Source organism: Hyposmocoma kahamanoa, unplaced genomic scaffold (genome assembly GCF_003589595.1).
Source record: "Hyposmocoma kahamanoa isolate Upper Pololo Valley unplaced genomic scaffold, ASM358959v1 66, whole genome shotgun sequence".
In the NCBI taxonomy this organism is placed as follows: Eukaryota; Metazoa; Arthropoda; class Insecta; order Lepidoptera; family Cosmopterigidae; genus Hyposmocoma; species Hyposmocoma kahamanoa.
In genome coordinates this window covers 17,298,255-17,313,072 of record NW_020653854.1, presented here as the reverse complement: position 1 = coordinate 17,313,072, position 14,818 = coordinate 17,298,255, and the positions used below count along the sequence as shown (strand labels likewise).

The following is a 14,818-nucleotide window of genomic DNA, read 5'->3' as shown; positions in this document are numbered from 1 at the left end:
AAGCTGCGGTAAAATCGATTAAATCACATCTTGTTCGTACGGTCGGTACTACAGTTCTCGTTTGAAGAATTAGTAACGGTTTTGACACAGATCGAAGCTATTTTAAATTCGCGCCCTCTTTGCCCTTTAAGTTCAGATCCTAATGATTTAGACGCGTTAACGCCGGGACATTTTTTAATCGGAGAGCCACTCAATGCCTTTTTGGGATCGGACGTAACGGAACTTAATATAAAACGCTTGTCGCGGTGGCTATTACTACAGCGCTTCTTGCAAAGTTTCTGGAAACGCTGGCACAGCGAATATTTGTGCACATTGCAGCAGAGAGGAAAATGGACCAAATCCATCGGTAACGTCAGTGTCGGTACTTTAGTACTCGTAAGTGATCGTAATTTGTCTCCACTACAATGGAAATTGGGCGGATATCAGAGGTTCATCCTTCAAAAGATGGCATCGTTCGGACAGCTACGGTCAAAACTAAACAGGACTTTTTCAAAAGACCCGTTCACAGGCTTGCGCCTTTATCTCTTTCAGATTGAATTTTCTTATTTTTAATTTTTGCTTTTGTTCTTAATTTTTTAAATTTTTTTTTACGTTTTTACATTTAGTCTTTTAAGCTCGGTTAAAATTACATTTTAACAGTGGGCGGTGTTCGTAAATGTGTAAACATCCTTAAAACATAACTTTTTCAATAATCTGCGCTCGGACAATATGTAGGTAGTTTTATAATAAGTCGCTGGATCGCAATATAATCTCACCTGCATTTTTTCTTATATTGGTTCGGGAGGCCGCCCGCCAGAACTCTCTCGACTTCGGGCTTGACAGAGTGATATTTTATGTGCATTCCCTCTCATTCATCCATCATTTTTATTATTGACTGCTTGGTGTCGTGTTGGTGTCTACTGGTGACTGATTGTGACGGTGGACCTTTGGAGCTCCAAAAAGTAGGCAACGAATAGCGGTGACGTCATCCACCATATCATACCAGAGGAGCCGAATACAAGGAGATTAAAGGTGGGTGGGTTTTGTATGGTCATCCGAGATCAAAAATATTGCTGTTTACGTTTTGTCCGACCAGCTAAAATTACAGACCACTTTTCGTTTATTCTTATTACAAATTAAAATTTCGTTAGTCAGAGGACTAAACAATAAGTGAGAACCTAGTCATATCAAGGTATATCGTAATGTACTAGCAAGCTGTTTAAGCTTTTAGGTGGAAAATTAGGTACTGTGGTGTTATTAGTTGAGGTTATGCCCCCGTAGCATGGCTACTCATGATAGTCGCGACGCGCGCGATAAAATTGAAATAAGCGCGCGCTATTGGCAATCTAAATTAGATCTGACTGAGATAGCCAATAGCGCGCGCTTATTTCAATTTTATCGCGCGAGTCGCGACTATCATGCGTAGCCATGTTACGGAGGCTGGTTAATTTTATTTTTGTTTTACTATTAAAAAGCTTCCATCGCTCCCGAAACTAAGACTTCCTTGCTACAAATTTATATAATGTGCGCACCAATGTATCACCCATAAGCGGTTGGTAATTTAATAAACTTACAATACTGAAACATCAAAATGCCTGCTAAAAATGAATAGCAATAAGTGGGTAGAACAAATTATTGTTCCTTTTTCTCACAGGACATTTTAACAACGGACTCGGAACTTCAGTTGGTCACTAGTAATTATTGCTCATTTGTTGGTCCTTACTTTGATAATCAAAACATTTCTATTCATAAATTGTAATTGAAACAATTTAACTTAAAAGTATGCTACCTTATCGCAGCACACGTTATTTACAGCAACCACAGACTCATACGAGAATAGCAACGACTAAACGCATTAACTGTCGTTTAATAGTCTCCGACTAGTGGTGAGCGACATGATTCAGTTACTGAACCGTATCAATATTAACACTCAACTTGGAACAAAGCGCTACGAAATTGTATAAATTTCCTTTTATTGTTATTTTGTGATTAAAATATCAACTAACGTTACTAGGAACGGATCTAATTTATTGTTTATTTTAATATTGGCACATATTTTATACCAAAAAACCTAAAAACCTGTTTTAGTGTTAAGAGTAATTATTATGTTAATCTTGATTAGCATTTTCTATTGTCATGTTGAAAATAATGAAAACACTTCTTCTGGGTAAATATATTTTTTTTGTGAAAACTACAACATTTACTCTATGCCAACACTATAATTTGTATATAAGCACTGAGTAAGTTGCAAATAGTCAAACATGTGTCAGCGTCTACTGTCAAGTCGTAGTGTCTATGAAAGCAAAACAAGTTGCGAGGTTATCATGTACGGTTCAGATTATTTTTTGCAAATAGCTCGTAATTATATAGTATTAGATCACGATTTACCAAGGTTACAGGAACTGATGGAATTCGTCATTACGAAACGCGAATATCCTCAATTCGGTTTTGCTTTGTTATAGTGCCAATTCCATTGAATATCTATAATCAAACATTGTGTTATTTATTTTAGGCCTAATTTTCCGAAGGAAGAGACCACTGAGATGAGTCTTTTGAGTAAAGTGATTAGAAATGACGACATGCAAAATATTACTAAAGAATTTGCCAGACTCAAAGGTAAGCATTTACAATATTCGTCAACATATTTTGTATTAATTTATTTGTGTCATCCATACGTTCAATTCACTTTTTAAGTTCAACTTTCACTGTAATAAAAGGCTCACTTTGGTTTCTCACTTAGTTGTTCCTTTATAAGTATACAGGGTCTTCAAGTCATTCATTTAGAATAACATTTAAGAAAAATCTTATGACTTTTAGAGAAATTAAAGTACTCGTAACAAAAATTTGCGCATTGTTTATAAAATATAATGAAGTGTTCCATTATTCAACCAGCTGATTAAAGCAAATTCATTAACATAAACATGTTATACCTACTGTTTATAGCGTTTGTTACTGTTGATCGTACATACAACTAATCTATGCTAAACAATTAGGTTCTTACAATTCATTTTATCTAGCTGTGACTTCCTGTCACTTCCATTACCATGGAAATCAGCTATTAACAATAGGTCACGAAATTTAAAGCTATATTTTAATGTAAAATACAATACTTTTTTCAGACAGATGCTACTTGGAAAATACTGGAGCAACATTGTATCCGAAATCGTTAATCAAAATAGTTAATGAGGATTTGATGCAAAATATTTACATGAATCCTCATACCGATAAATACACGAAAGACTGCATAGAACAAATAAGATGCTTAATTCTTAGACACTTTAATACGGATCCCACAACATACTCCGTAGTGTTCACCTCTGGGACCACACAGTCTTTGAAATTAGTAGCAGAATCTTTTCAATTTACTAGTGAACAAAATGAATCACTACAGGGTTCCTTTGTTTATTTGAGAGATAACCACACATCAGTTCTTGGTTTAAGAGAGATTGCTGCTGATAAAAATGCAGATGTTGTACATGTCTCACATCAAGAATTTTTGAACTCGTTATGTGGCGATGCTGTTACATCAACAAAATTAAAAGCGAAACACAAAAATAAAGGCAACGCTCTTTTTGTTTATCCTGCTCAAAGTAATTTTAATGGTTTCAAATATCCCCTTGAGGCAATTGACAAAATAAAAAATGGTTACTTAAACCTGTACATGAAGAAACATATAGGTAAAGGCAGTAATAATTGGTACGTTTTATTAGACGCAGCGTCATATGTGGCCACAAATAAATTAGACTTGGGGAAGAGGCAACCTGATTTTGTTTGCTTTTCATTTTATAAAATATTTGGGTATCCGACTGGTCTGGGGGCGATTTTGATCAAAAATAGTAGCGCTGACGTTTTGAACCAAAAGAGATATTTTGGCGGCGGAACAGTCGATGTCGTTCTAACCAGTGAAGACTTTCACGTGAAAAGGGAAACTCTTCATGAGAGGTAGGTACTGAAGTATCTGGTATCAAAGTAAATACGATGGCGTAATAATTATTTTGAAAAAGTTTCGTTATTTGCTTTGATATTTCTAAATATGGCAATAAATGAAAAACATGCTAAATTATTTGACCCACAGATTCGAAGACGGCACTGTGCCATTTTTATCAATTATAGCGCTAAAGCATTGCTTTGATGTGCTGCATACAATGATACCAAAGGTTATAAATAATGATGTGATGGATACAATATCTTATCACACGTTCTTTTTGGCCCAAGATTTGTACTACCAGCTTAACAAACTTGAACATGGAAATGGAGTTAAAGCAGCCGTTGTATATGCTGATACCGATTTTATGGATATAGATATGCAAGGAGCCATTGTAACTTTTAACCTTATGAGAGATGACAAGAGCTTTGTTGGATATGCAGAAGTATATTTATAATTTTTCTTTAATTTTGACCTAGTTAGCTAATTTAATTGATAGCTTAATGTGTACTGGATTACGGTGAAACAAGCATAGATTGTACGACAACAGGGGTAATTGAATACGCGCATTATAAATCCAAATTCATAACATGTATCCAAAATACCCTGCTTTACACAATAACTTACTTAATGACTATATTATTATTTAATTTCAGTTTCAAAATCTAGCAGATCTTTTTAGCATTAACGTCAGAACAGGATGCTTTTGTAATTCGGGTTCCTGTCAGAGACATCTAAAGGCAACCAACAAAGAAATGAAAGAGATGTACAAAGCGGGACATAAATGCGGCGACGATTTTGATTTAATTAACGGTAGACCAACTGGCGCCATAAGAGCCTCGTTTGGCTATTACAATACGTATGATGACGTGGACAAACTAATGCAAATGATTTGCAGATGCTTTGTTGCTAGCAAATTAAATAAACCTAATCGTACTATGTATAATCAATACGAAAATAGAAAGTTAAGCAACATTTCGGCTGCAATCCCACTAACTCCAACCAGTAGTTCATTTGATATATTTAATAACCAAAAATATCTAAGAATATTCAATTCAAATCAAGGACAGAAGCCTCCACAAATAACCCCAACAAGTAATGAGATAGTTTTAACAGAAATTACTATTTTTCCCATTAAGTCGTGTGGAGCTTTTAAAATAAGAACAGCGTGGAAAATTGGACCAAAAGGATTTGATTTTGATAGAGAATGGATGATTGTTAAGGACAATGGCGTTTGCTTGACCCAAAAACAAAATCCACGCATGTGTATGATTTGTCCAAAAATAGACCTGAAGGAGAAAATGCTAATTTTAAGTTTTAAAGGTATGCTTACTTAATGTATTTAATCATTAAGAGAATATCAGCAACTGTTATTTATTGTATTGATTAATTTCAGGCAAGTCATCTATTGCTGTTCCTCTTGAAACAAAAATTGACAGTCCTCAAAAACCAGCCGCACTTTGCCATACCAAAGTATGTAGTGATATTGTAAACGGTATTGATTGTGGTGACGAAGTGGCAAACTGGATATCGGAAGCTCTAGAAGTATCATATTTGAGACTAATCAGACAGTCCGAAAGTGACAAAAGAATGCAAAAGAAAAAAAAAGAAGAAGAGAAGAAATTGCTATCTTTGAGCAATCAAGCTCAATTTCTATTGATAAACAGAACAACAGTGAAATGGTTGAGAGATCAAATCAAGGATCCGACATTTACCGATGACTTAGATCAATTAACGAATCGCTTTAGAGGCAATTTGATGATAGATACAGAGCACCCATTAGTAGAAAGAGAATGGGAAAGTTTGAATATAGGAAAACATGAATTTAAGGTTAGAAACATTTTAAAGCTAAGAAATCTCATCCGGTTTTAATTTCACTTTCTCAAGTATTTGTTTTTTTTTTCAGGTTGAAGGACTTTGTCCTCGCTGTCATATGGTCTGCATTGACCAACAAACTGGAGAAAAGACCGTTGAACCCTTAAGAACAATTTCTGAACAATTTGGAGGTAAAATCAGGTTCGGGATTTACATGACGTATGTTGGAACTGTTGATGGTTCCAAAGACGGCTTCCTGAAAAACTATGCATCAATAAAAGCTTTTACTGCCGTCGAAGATATAAGCAGATGAAATTTTACACGATGATGTACTTAAAAAGTAGTAGTGGTAATAGTATCAACACACCATCATTTTTTAAGTCTATTTACGCTAAATTATTTTTATTCTAAGAACGGAGAAAATATTCCTTAAACTTTTAACATCTATTATAATATTGACATAGGGTACACTAAAGAGCACATCAAGCTTGACACTTTGGAGTGTTCTTGTCGAAAACGGCATAGAGTTGAATTCAAATGTATTTATTATGTACAATTTAACGAAACATAACCCAAAATTCAAATTGCTCATGGGGTTATTGTCACTTGTATGTGAACAAAGAATGCTACAATTTGGTGACGTTATTTAGATTTGAGGGAATATTTTTGCCTTATAGCTAATTTAATTGAAAACAACCACGTGATAGATTATAAGAAACTATTGGGGTTGTGCAATGCTTAGTAATGATATAATATGTATGATATGCGCTTGAACCGTAATAATATGGCCAGAGAACTTGGACTATTATGATAAACTGCCTTGCATACCATGGGCCAAACTTAAAATGGTGTCATTGCTCGTTTAAACCTATCTTAATTCAATAATATTTGTTTATCACCACTGAATGATTCGGAATGGGCATTAAACCTATATAAACGTATTATTAAGTAAACTTCTTATTTAGTATTATTTTTCACTTAAATGTAAATGCATATACCGTAGATATTATGTTATTACAGTTATTAGTTATATACTAATGTGTAGGTAGGTAGTCGACGTAACGTGTGTATAACTTAAAACACATACGACAACGCCAGTCCCCACTCCAAAGACACCTTGAGCAAGAGAAGAAATAGATTAAAGATATTGGTAACATCCACAACCGAATTATCCCTAAATGACCAATATTATTTTTGACTTCTAACATCCATTATCAATGTTTTTAACTAATTAATAGTTCAGTCCCTTTATATATGCACCTAAATGTATTCTAGCACTATTTGTTTGTCGTGGTTATCCACTATTTGACGTACGTGGGTAATATTTGTAGAAAGAAATAATCTGTGCGTTAAATACGCATAGAATAACGTTGTGTTGTGTGATATTTCATAATAGGCACGTATTATGTTCTGTATATTTAAAATACATATAAAAAGTATAATAAGTACATTATGTAACAGACCATACCCATAATCTCATCCGGCAAGGTTTGTCAATAATAATTTTCAGTAGTACAACCACTTATACTAACTTTAACTAAACCTTTTTATATTGCAATAAAATCTTTGTGAAATTCGTTGCTTTACACATATTTCATTCACAGGTCATATTTTATTATAAAGTTTAAGGACTGGTTTTACATGTATTCTTTACGTTACTGTACAGCTACGTAAAAAGATTAAAAATAAACATATTTGTAATAGACACAAAATAATATACCTATCTTCTGAAATGGGATTATTCTATACACGTGAATGATCGTTACGCGATACCAAAGATGAAGTCACACAGATGGATTCTAGAAGATTAGGAAATTTCATTGACGACCTCGATAGCCCAACGGCTTGCATCGTAAGCGCTGGATGAGGAGGTCCTGGATTCGATTCTCGAAAGAACCAATTCGGAAAATGAACTATTCTATATTGAATCCAGCCTGAGTATTCTGGATAGTGCCCGGGAGTGAATTCCTTTGCTCTGGTAATCATAGTATAGGGAATTCCTTAGTTTGAGAACAGGTACTATCATTATTATTAGACTAATTGTTATTATTTCTCAATTTCAAATACTGTGCGATGTAATACTTATGCAAGATTTTAAGAAGTTGACTAAGGTATAACATTTAACTTTTTTGTTGTAATCTTTGGTCATGGCTCTCCAGTGACCACATTTTTTGTGCACTACATTTATTAAGTCTTAAAATATTATACTGTTGAGATATTCCGTTCAGTTTTGCCCGCAAAACATTCCTTGCCAAACGGGGCTGAACGGGGATTTGAACCCCATACCAATATAATATAATAATATGAGTTAAGTAATGTTACGTAGCAACTTGACGTATATGGCAATGGTATCGTTACATTTGAGACACACAGGTTATAATTTAGGTGACTTTCTATTTTGGGTGACTTTACAATATTAATTTTGAAAGAAATATCCTTATAGACTTACCAACTTGAAAATGTGCAACTGAAACGATATGTTTGTTATTATGAATAAGATATTTCGATTTTAATTTACTTACCTAGTTAATATCGTTGTGCTGAATTGTACATCAAAGTTCACGCTAATTATTTATTTAACTATTCAACGTCTAACATGCACAATCCAATTAGAATGTTTTCTATTTGGGTATAGATAAAAACGGTAGCGTAATTTAAGTTACAAAATAAATAATATATTATGCTTGTTGTAGACTAAGTTGTTTGTTACAAAAGTATGTAATAAATGTTATGATATGACACAATTTATTGGTTGTTGTCCTTTTATTAACCTCGGTTCTGCACCTTGTGACACGTCGTTAACCACTTGAGCTACTTCATCATAATCTGGTAAAGCCATTGTTTGCAGTTTCGAATATATTAGTGTATTGTTCACTTGCACTTCAAACGACCCTGGAAAAACACAAGTACCTATTTATACCGAAAGAAATCTATTTTATTTCATATTAATTTAATGACAATATCAAGTTGTTAACCTTTTGACATGCCAAATTATTTAGAACACCTTGAATTTTTAATACATGTATAAAGTGTGGATAAGGGGATTTTAAAATATTGACTTTCATTTTTTTTTATTTTAAAATATTTTTAATAAATGTATTTTTTATCAAATTAGCCATATAACAATACAAAACAATAACCAGTCGTTTATAATGCTACTTATACATAATCTCAGTACTGATTACTAAAAAAAACCTACCTCAAAATTCATTCATCCCCTAGTTTGCCACCTCTTTCCAACAAAAAAAGAATCATAATTGATTCCCAAATGTCGCCGGAGTTATCGCGTAACATACATACAAAAAAATATACAGTCGAATTGAGAACCTCCTCCTCTTTTGAAGTCGGTTAAAAGTCGATAGTTGGCACCAATAGGTACAATAAAAATGTTCCGTGTCAAGATCGCCTAAAATCACTGTTTAATTTTCGTAATTTTAGCAGATAAATTTATTATTGTTACTTATAGCCACTATTAATAATTTTGTTCCCTAATAGTGGTGCTTTTCAGATATTGTAAGTATGTTGCATTGTATAGGTATGACTAAGTTTCTAACCACGGTACCTATGTGTTTTTATTTTTCGCTTTAAACACAAAGAGGTGTCTTAATTAATAATTAATTATTAATATTAATAATTACTTTTTCGTTTCTACACACTACAGCCATCAAAGCTTATCGTGGAAATAAGTTATACGATTTGCACACATATAAATTTTATTTGCATTAATGTCATCAGTTATTACAGCAAAAATTTATTCGTGAATTGAATAATTAATAATTAGTAAGTAACTTACCTTGACGTCCCCTTTGACAATTTACTAGAGCATTGGGAGTACTTTCTAGTATAGCCTTAGCCAGAGCTAAACAATGTCCTCCATAATCACAGGTTCCACTGGTATCAAAAATAGTATTATAAATAAATAGTACCTATTATAAAAACTAATAAATAAACAAAACATTCAACTAAGCAGAAAATCTATGTATTCAATAAACTTGCCAATATTCTACTTGCACTTTAGGAATTTCTTTTGCAGTTGCAGCTTTCTCTTTAGGTTCTGTCATTTTTATTTAGTTTTATTCATATCAAAGCAATTAAACAAACATTTCATTACATAATACTAGACGTTTAGAGAATTACTTTAATTTAGAAATTGATGACATTTGGAGATTTGTTTTAACTAATACGTACACACTAATTATTATCATCATATCAATATAATATCCTCATCTCAAATATACTATCACAGATAACTGTATACTATTTGCAACAATAATTTGATAATTTGATACATGTGAGTGACAATGACATTACAACATACATTTGAAGTAATAGAGTAGTGCAATAATATCATATCGCTTTCGAGTCTGTATAAAATGGAAACATCGATAGATCACTGACGTGACTTACTCAAATGATTTGGCATCCCATCCCCATAGACGTCAAACCTTTATAAATCCGTCAAACCGGAACCGGTCAAATCACCACAGTCGAAAACAGAATTCCACTCAAAATGGTTTAAATCGATAAACACAACACGAGAAGCTTGAGGAAATGTGTTAATTCCGGAGTAAAGACACTACTGCTTTACGTTTTAAATAGTGTAAAGACTACAGAATCCCCATGAGCCCTAGTACAACAGAATATTGTCTGAAATACTTCGAAAGTTCGTATGAATATGGATTACGATTATTTGATAAAACTTCTGTGCGTCGGGGACTCGGGTGTTGGAAAAACTAGTTTTCTTTACAAATACACTGATGGCGTTTTTCACACTCAGTTTATCTCCACCGTAGGAATTGATTTTAGAGAAAAAACTGTGGTGAGTATTCAAAGTACTTATTAATTACAAAATCTAATCTTTTTGTAGGCGGTAAAAAAGTGACTTTATATTCGAAATAAGTAATTTAAAAATTAATTTCAATTATTTTTATTAATTAATCTTTCAGATTTATCAGCAGAATGGCAGACATCACAGAATACACCTTCAGTTATGGGACACAGCTGGCCAAGAAAGGTATAATAATAATAAAATAGTTTTTAACTACACAGCCAATAGGCTCAATTAAAAAAATAATCAGTTTTTGGTACAAAACAAAAACCGATAAATCTGATAAATTTCAATTTTAATTTACGTTTAGTCTCATTGAACAGATTTGTCGCATTATGTTCAGATCTGCACATTTAAAACGTTTTTTTAATAAGCATTTAGTAGTTACTCTTCAGGCTGAATAAATTATAAAATACATACTAAAATGACTACATTAAAAAGAAGAACAAGTCAATATGTGACTTAATCACTTTTTGTTCTGATGCGCCTCAGATACCCTCTCAACTCAAATTAATGCAGCAAGTGACACAAGCGCCAAATTAAAAACTTGGGTTGTATATTCATAACATATTTTAATCTTGTGAACAAGTCTGACATTGTGATATTGGATTAGCCATACTTAAGTGTACTGTTAAAGCCAAAACTAAAACAATTCCAGAAGTATCTCAATCTGGCGCACAAGATCACCATAACACAAAATAGGATCTTTAGTTTCAAGTTAATATTTAGAGTGCAACATACTCTTTCTTTCGGTCTTGTGCCAGTTCCAACCATTTGGGTATATTCAGCTCCTTTAAGTCTTTGGTGATAGCATCCTTGTAGCCAATATTTCGGATGATCCATTCGAGGATGACCTGTATGTTGCCTCGAATAAGCTTTTTTGGCAGCTTGATCCTTTCCCATTCTATCCACATGCCCTAACCAGCAATATCGTGTGGATTTTATTTCCCCGATTAGGTTCGGCTTGGACACTAACTCTTCTATCTTTCTATGAAATCTGGCCCAAATTCTTCTTTGATTGGTTCCAGAATCTTTAGGGAACATATATCTACCTTACGCTAAAAATTTGATGGTGTTATATTATTTTATCTACACACATATCATGAACTCCCTATAATGTGTTCAAAAGCCGCAAATTATGACCAGCATAAAGGTAAACTGTTTTGTTAGAACAATTTTTTTATCTGAAAATGTTATTATTGCTTCATAACAACATCAAATTCGATGTTTTAATTACATTCAAATTTCGAACAACTCTGAAAAACAAAACAATTTGATTGGACCTCAATTCTAATATCAGTCGAGATGAAGTTTTATTCAAAACGAAATGTCAATAGCAAACAATTTTGACAATTTCACACGTTATTTGATATCGAACGACATGCTAGTTGGGGCTGATTATAGTTTGTCTATGAATTAAAAATAAAAAGTATGGTTGTGTGACATGCATGAGAAAAGTTTTTATTTGCCGCCGTTTCGCCAGTCGTAACATGCAGTTCCCGGATTAATCACAGAGAGCTTAGATATATGGGTGTAGATAAAGCAGTGTATGTAACTGTACATAATTAGGCATTAAAACACTTGTGCGATGTTTTTATGAAACTTACCTGCCGGCTCATTTCTTCAACCCTCACTCGTATTTTAATGCCTTTCATTATGTAACAGACACATAAACTACTATAGATCACAAAGTAGAATGCAAAATTATGACTCAAGTTATGGTAATAACTTGTTGTTAAAATTGAAACACAATTGTATTCCAGATTTAGGAGTTTAACAACAGCATTCTACAGAGATGCAATGGGCTTCCTTCTGCTGTTTGATCTGACCAATGAAGCTTCATTCCTTGAAGTCAGGAACTGGATAGAGCAGTTAAAGGTATTTTAATATTTTAATAATTACTGTGTATTTAGATATCAACGAGCTGTGGTAGGGTACTCTGTGCAAGTACCACCCAAAATATTAAGAGTATTCCCTGCTCAATTCCATTGACATCAGGCTGCAAAGAAAACTCAAATTGTACTAAACCATTGATAATGTTAACTAGGTATAAAAACGAAACATTCAAAAGGTTTTATATTATATGTAATATAATAAATATTATAATATGTAACTCAATATTAATTTTTAATTTCAGACCCATAGCCTAAGTGACGATCCAGACATAGTGCTCTGTGGTCACAAATGTGACTTGCAGGAGAAACGACTAGTTAACCAGAACCGAGCACGAGAATTCGCTAAGAACTACAATCTTCCATACTTGGAAACCAGTGCCAAAACGGGACAAAACACTGACCGGGCTATTGAGTTACTGCTTGACAAAGTTATGTACAGGTAAATCTTTTTTGTGTTTTACTTTGTATTTGGTACAGTCGCAACTCCAAAATCCACAACTATCTGGAAATACCAACAATTCTAGAAGAAGCTAAATACTATTCAGTTTGCTGCAGGCATTGACTAGATGCTCATTCTACCCCATTCATTGTCCCACATATCATTGCTGCCAAACCGAATTACGAGACTGAATAAAGCCGACATGCTGTGTAATTAAGGGGAGCTTAGGCAATGGCCCTAATCTTCTGGAAAGCCCTGTAACTTCCAACTCATCTGATCATGGTCTGGTCGACTGACTGTAGATTTTCAGGGAAAGAAAAAACTTTGCAAGGTCACACTCAACAACTTTAATAATAGTGTTGTAAGACATACATAATAATATATACATTAATATTAATGTCACATACATATTTCATTTCTCAAAAAGAATGTCATTGCATTTAGAGAAAATGAAATTCTACAATTTTGTTACATGCTAAGCCTGGCCCCCTAAGGTATATTTATTTGTAATAGATACCTGTACTGCATTGGCCTGAAAAGCTACCCATACAGTAATAATAATAAATTTTGAAGTCTCTAAGCTATATTTAAATAAATGCAAATTAGTTTATTAAACATTAATTTTCATGTTAGACTTTGTTTACCTCAAATTTCGCGTGGGCCTCTTTAAATTCTATTTTTAATTGTTTTAATGGCCCTTGGCCAGGTTGTTACCCACTTCTTTCCTTATTTTATTTCTTGCTTACTTATTCCTTTTCTTACTTCTTGTGTAATGGATTGTTATTATTTTAATCTATTTATTTATTGTTAAGGTCATTTCGTGATAATTACTTTTTGTGCTATATATTCTAGAATGGAGCATTCAGTGGACTATGCAATGCAGTGCGCCACTGGTCGTCGTCGACAATCCCTTCAGAGGCTGCAAGCAAAGCAGGAAAGAAACATGTGTTCTTGTTAACGTGTTTATACAGCAGATTTCTTAACAGTTATGTAAGTTTGGATCTGTTGCATTTATTATTAATCTAGTCAATGGCATCAATTGTTGTTACTTTTTGGATGCTTTGGGTTACCTTTGATTTTTAATGAGTATTACTGATTAGTAATGGATTTGTTTAGTATTGTTTACCTACTGTAGTACTAGAAACACATTCTTATGTTTGTTTAATGCTGTCCTCTACGAGTCAATATTAAATTTTAATTATTTATTACACATCAACATTATAAGTAACTTGAATGAACATCCAAAGAATAATATTGCAATTATATTATACTCTTGGCCTTTTATTAAGCCACAATGTAGCTAATGTGCGGATAAATACCTTTAAACTCCTAAGACCCAGTAAGCATAAAAATAATAGCATAAAGGGAAAAGCACTAAGGGCCGTATTCTAGAACTCTACTCAATGCTCAAGTCAGGATTTGAGTATGGTTTAAAGCACTCGAAATCATACTCAAGTCCCTGCCATTAGGGTCGTATTTCCAGTACTTGTGTTTCCAGTGCAATCCTGACTTGAGCATTGAGTAGAGTTCTAGAATACGACCTTAAGTGCCCTATGTAAATTAAAATGTACTAAATATAGCAAGTGTAGCCCTCAGTTTTGTGTGAAAAATGCTACCAAGGTTTTTTTAATCTAATTTTCTGGTCATATAGTATAGTGCTAAATTTTAATGCGATATTTTCATTACAATGTACACTGGGCGTTTGCGTGATCACAGCAATAATATTGTCATGGTCTGGATCATTTCGCATTTTATGTATATTTTGATGTACACACGCCAGCACATCAAGCTACACATTGACGTATCTTGTTCCGTTGCACTGGAGGCGATTTTCGAACAAAAATGTGTAGTCTGATGTGCCGTTGTCCGTACAAGGGGCCGTAGGAAATTATACTATGATTTGGAAAAACCGTATAGACAGTTTTAGAGAAGTATTA

General features: G+C 33.4%; 3 protein-coding genes across 3 annotated transcripts in view; 2 read left to right on the top strand and 1 right to left on the bottom strand.

Moving 5' to 3' along the window:
• The window catches only part of LOC113231789 (molybdenum cofactor sulfurase), a 9,760-nt gene extending 1,444 nt beyond the window's left edge, over window positions 1–8,316 (top strand). The window contains exons 3-8 of the mRNA XM_026466320.1: window positions 2,492–2,595; window positions 3,099–3,921; window positions 4,055–4,349; window positions 4,561–5,227; window positions 5,301–5,734; window positions 5,811–8,316. Of these exons, the coding sequence (XP_026322105.1) occupies window positions 2,492–2,595; window positions 3,099–3,921; window positions 4,055–4,349; window positions 4,561–5,227; window positions 5,301–5,734; window positions 5,811–6,032 (2,545 nt within the window). The 3' untranslated portion in view covers window positions 6,033–8,316. The remainder of the gene's footprint in view (window positions 1–2,491; window positions 2,596–3,098; window positions 3,922–4,054; window positions 4,350–4,560; window positions 5,228–5,300; window positions 5,735–5,810) is intronic.
• Window positions 8,317–8,367: 51 nt separating this feature from the next.
• On the bottom strand, window positions 8,368–10,013 carry LOC113232004 (migration and invasion enhancer 1). Its single transcript, XM_026466625.1, has 3 exons — window positions 9,716–10,013; window positions 9,513–9,610; window positions 8,368–8,611 (listed from the first exon to the last, which is right to left on the bottom strand). Exons 1-3 carry the CDS (start codon window positions 9,778–9,780, stop codon window positions 8,448–8,450), a joined length of 327 nt encoding a protein of 108 aa, XP_026322410.1. The 5' UTR covers window positions 9,781–10,013; the 3' UTR covers window positions 8,368–8,447.
• A 205-nt stretch (window positions 10,014–10,218) lies between these two features.
• Window positions 10,219–14,195, top strand: LOC113231962 (ras-related protein Rab-27A). The gene is made up of 5 exons (XM_026466533.1): window positions 10,219–10,538; window positions 10,666–10,733; window positions 12,311–12,425; window positions 12,685–12,881; window positions 13,734–14,195. Exons 1-5 carry the CDS (start codon window positions 10,389–10,391, stop codon window positions 13,837–13,839), a joined length of 636 nt encoding a protein of 211 aa, XP_026322318.1. The 5' UTR covers window positions 10,219–10,388; the 3' UTR covers window positions 13,840–14,195.
• Window positions 14,196–14,818: the final 623 nt, after the last annotated feature.

Bases quoted from the DNA above. Each gene is read 5' to 3' on its own strand.
- LOC113232004 (XM_026466625.1), bottom strand. From the start codon at position 9,780: ATGACAGAACCTAAAGAGAAAGCTGCAACTGCAAAAGAAATTCCTAAA. The intron at 9,611-9,715 runs GCAAGTTTATTG...TTTTGATACCAG, and splicing joins AAAGTGCAAGTAGAATATTG to TGGAACCTGTGATTATGGAG. The intron at 8,612-9,512 runs GTAAGTTACTTA...GTGTTTTTCCAG, and splicing joins TTGTCAAAGGGGACGTCAAG to GGTCGTTTGAAGTGCAAGTG.
- LOC113231962 (XM_026466533.1), top strand. From the start codon at position 10,389: ATGAATATGGATTACGATTATTTGATAAAACTTCTGTGCGTCGGGGAC. The intron at 10,539-10,665 runs GTGAGTATTCAA...TTAATCTTTCAG, and splicing joins ATTTTAGAGAAAAAACTGTG to ATTTATCAGCAGAATGGCAG. The intron at 12,426-12,684 runs GTATTTTAATAT...TTTTAATTTCAG, and splicing joins ACTGGATAGAGCAGTTAAAG to ACCCATAGCCTAAGTGACGA.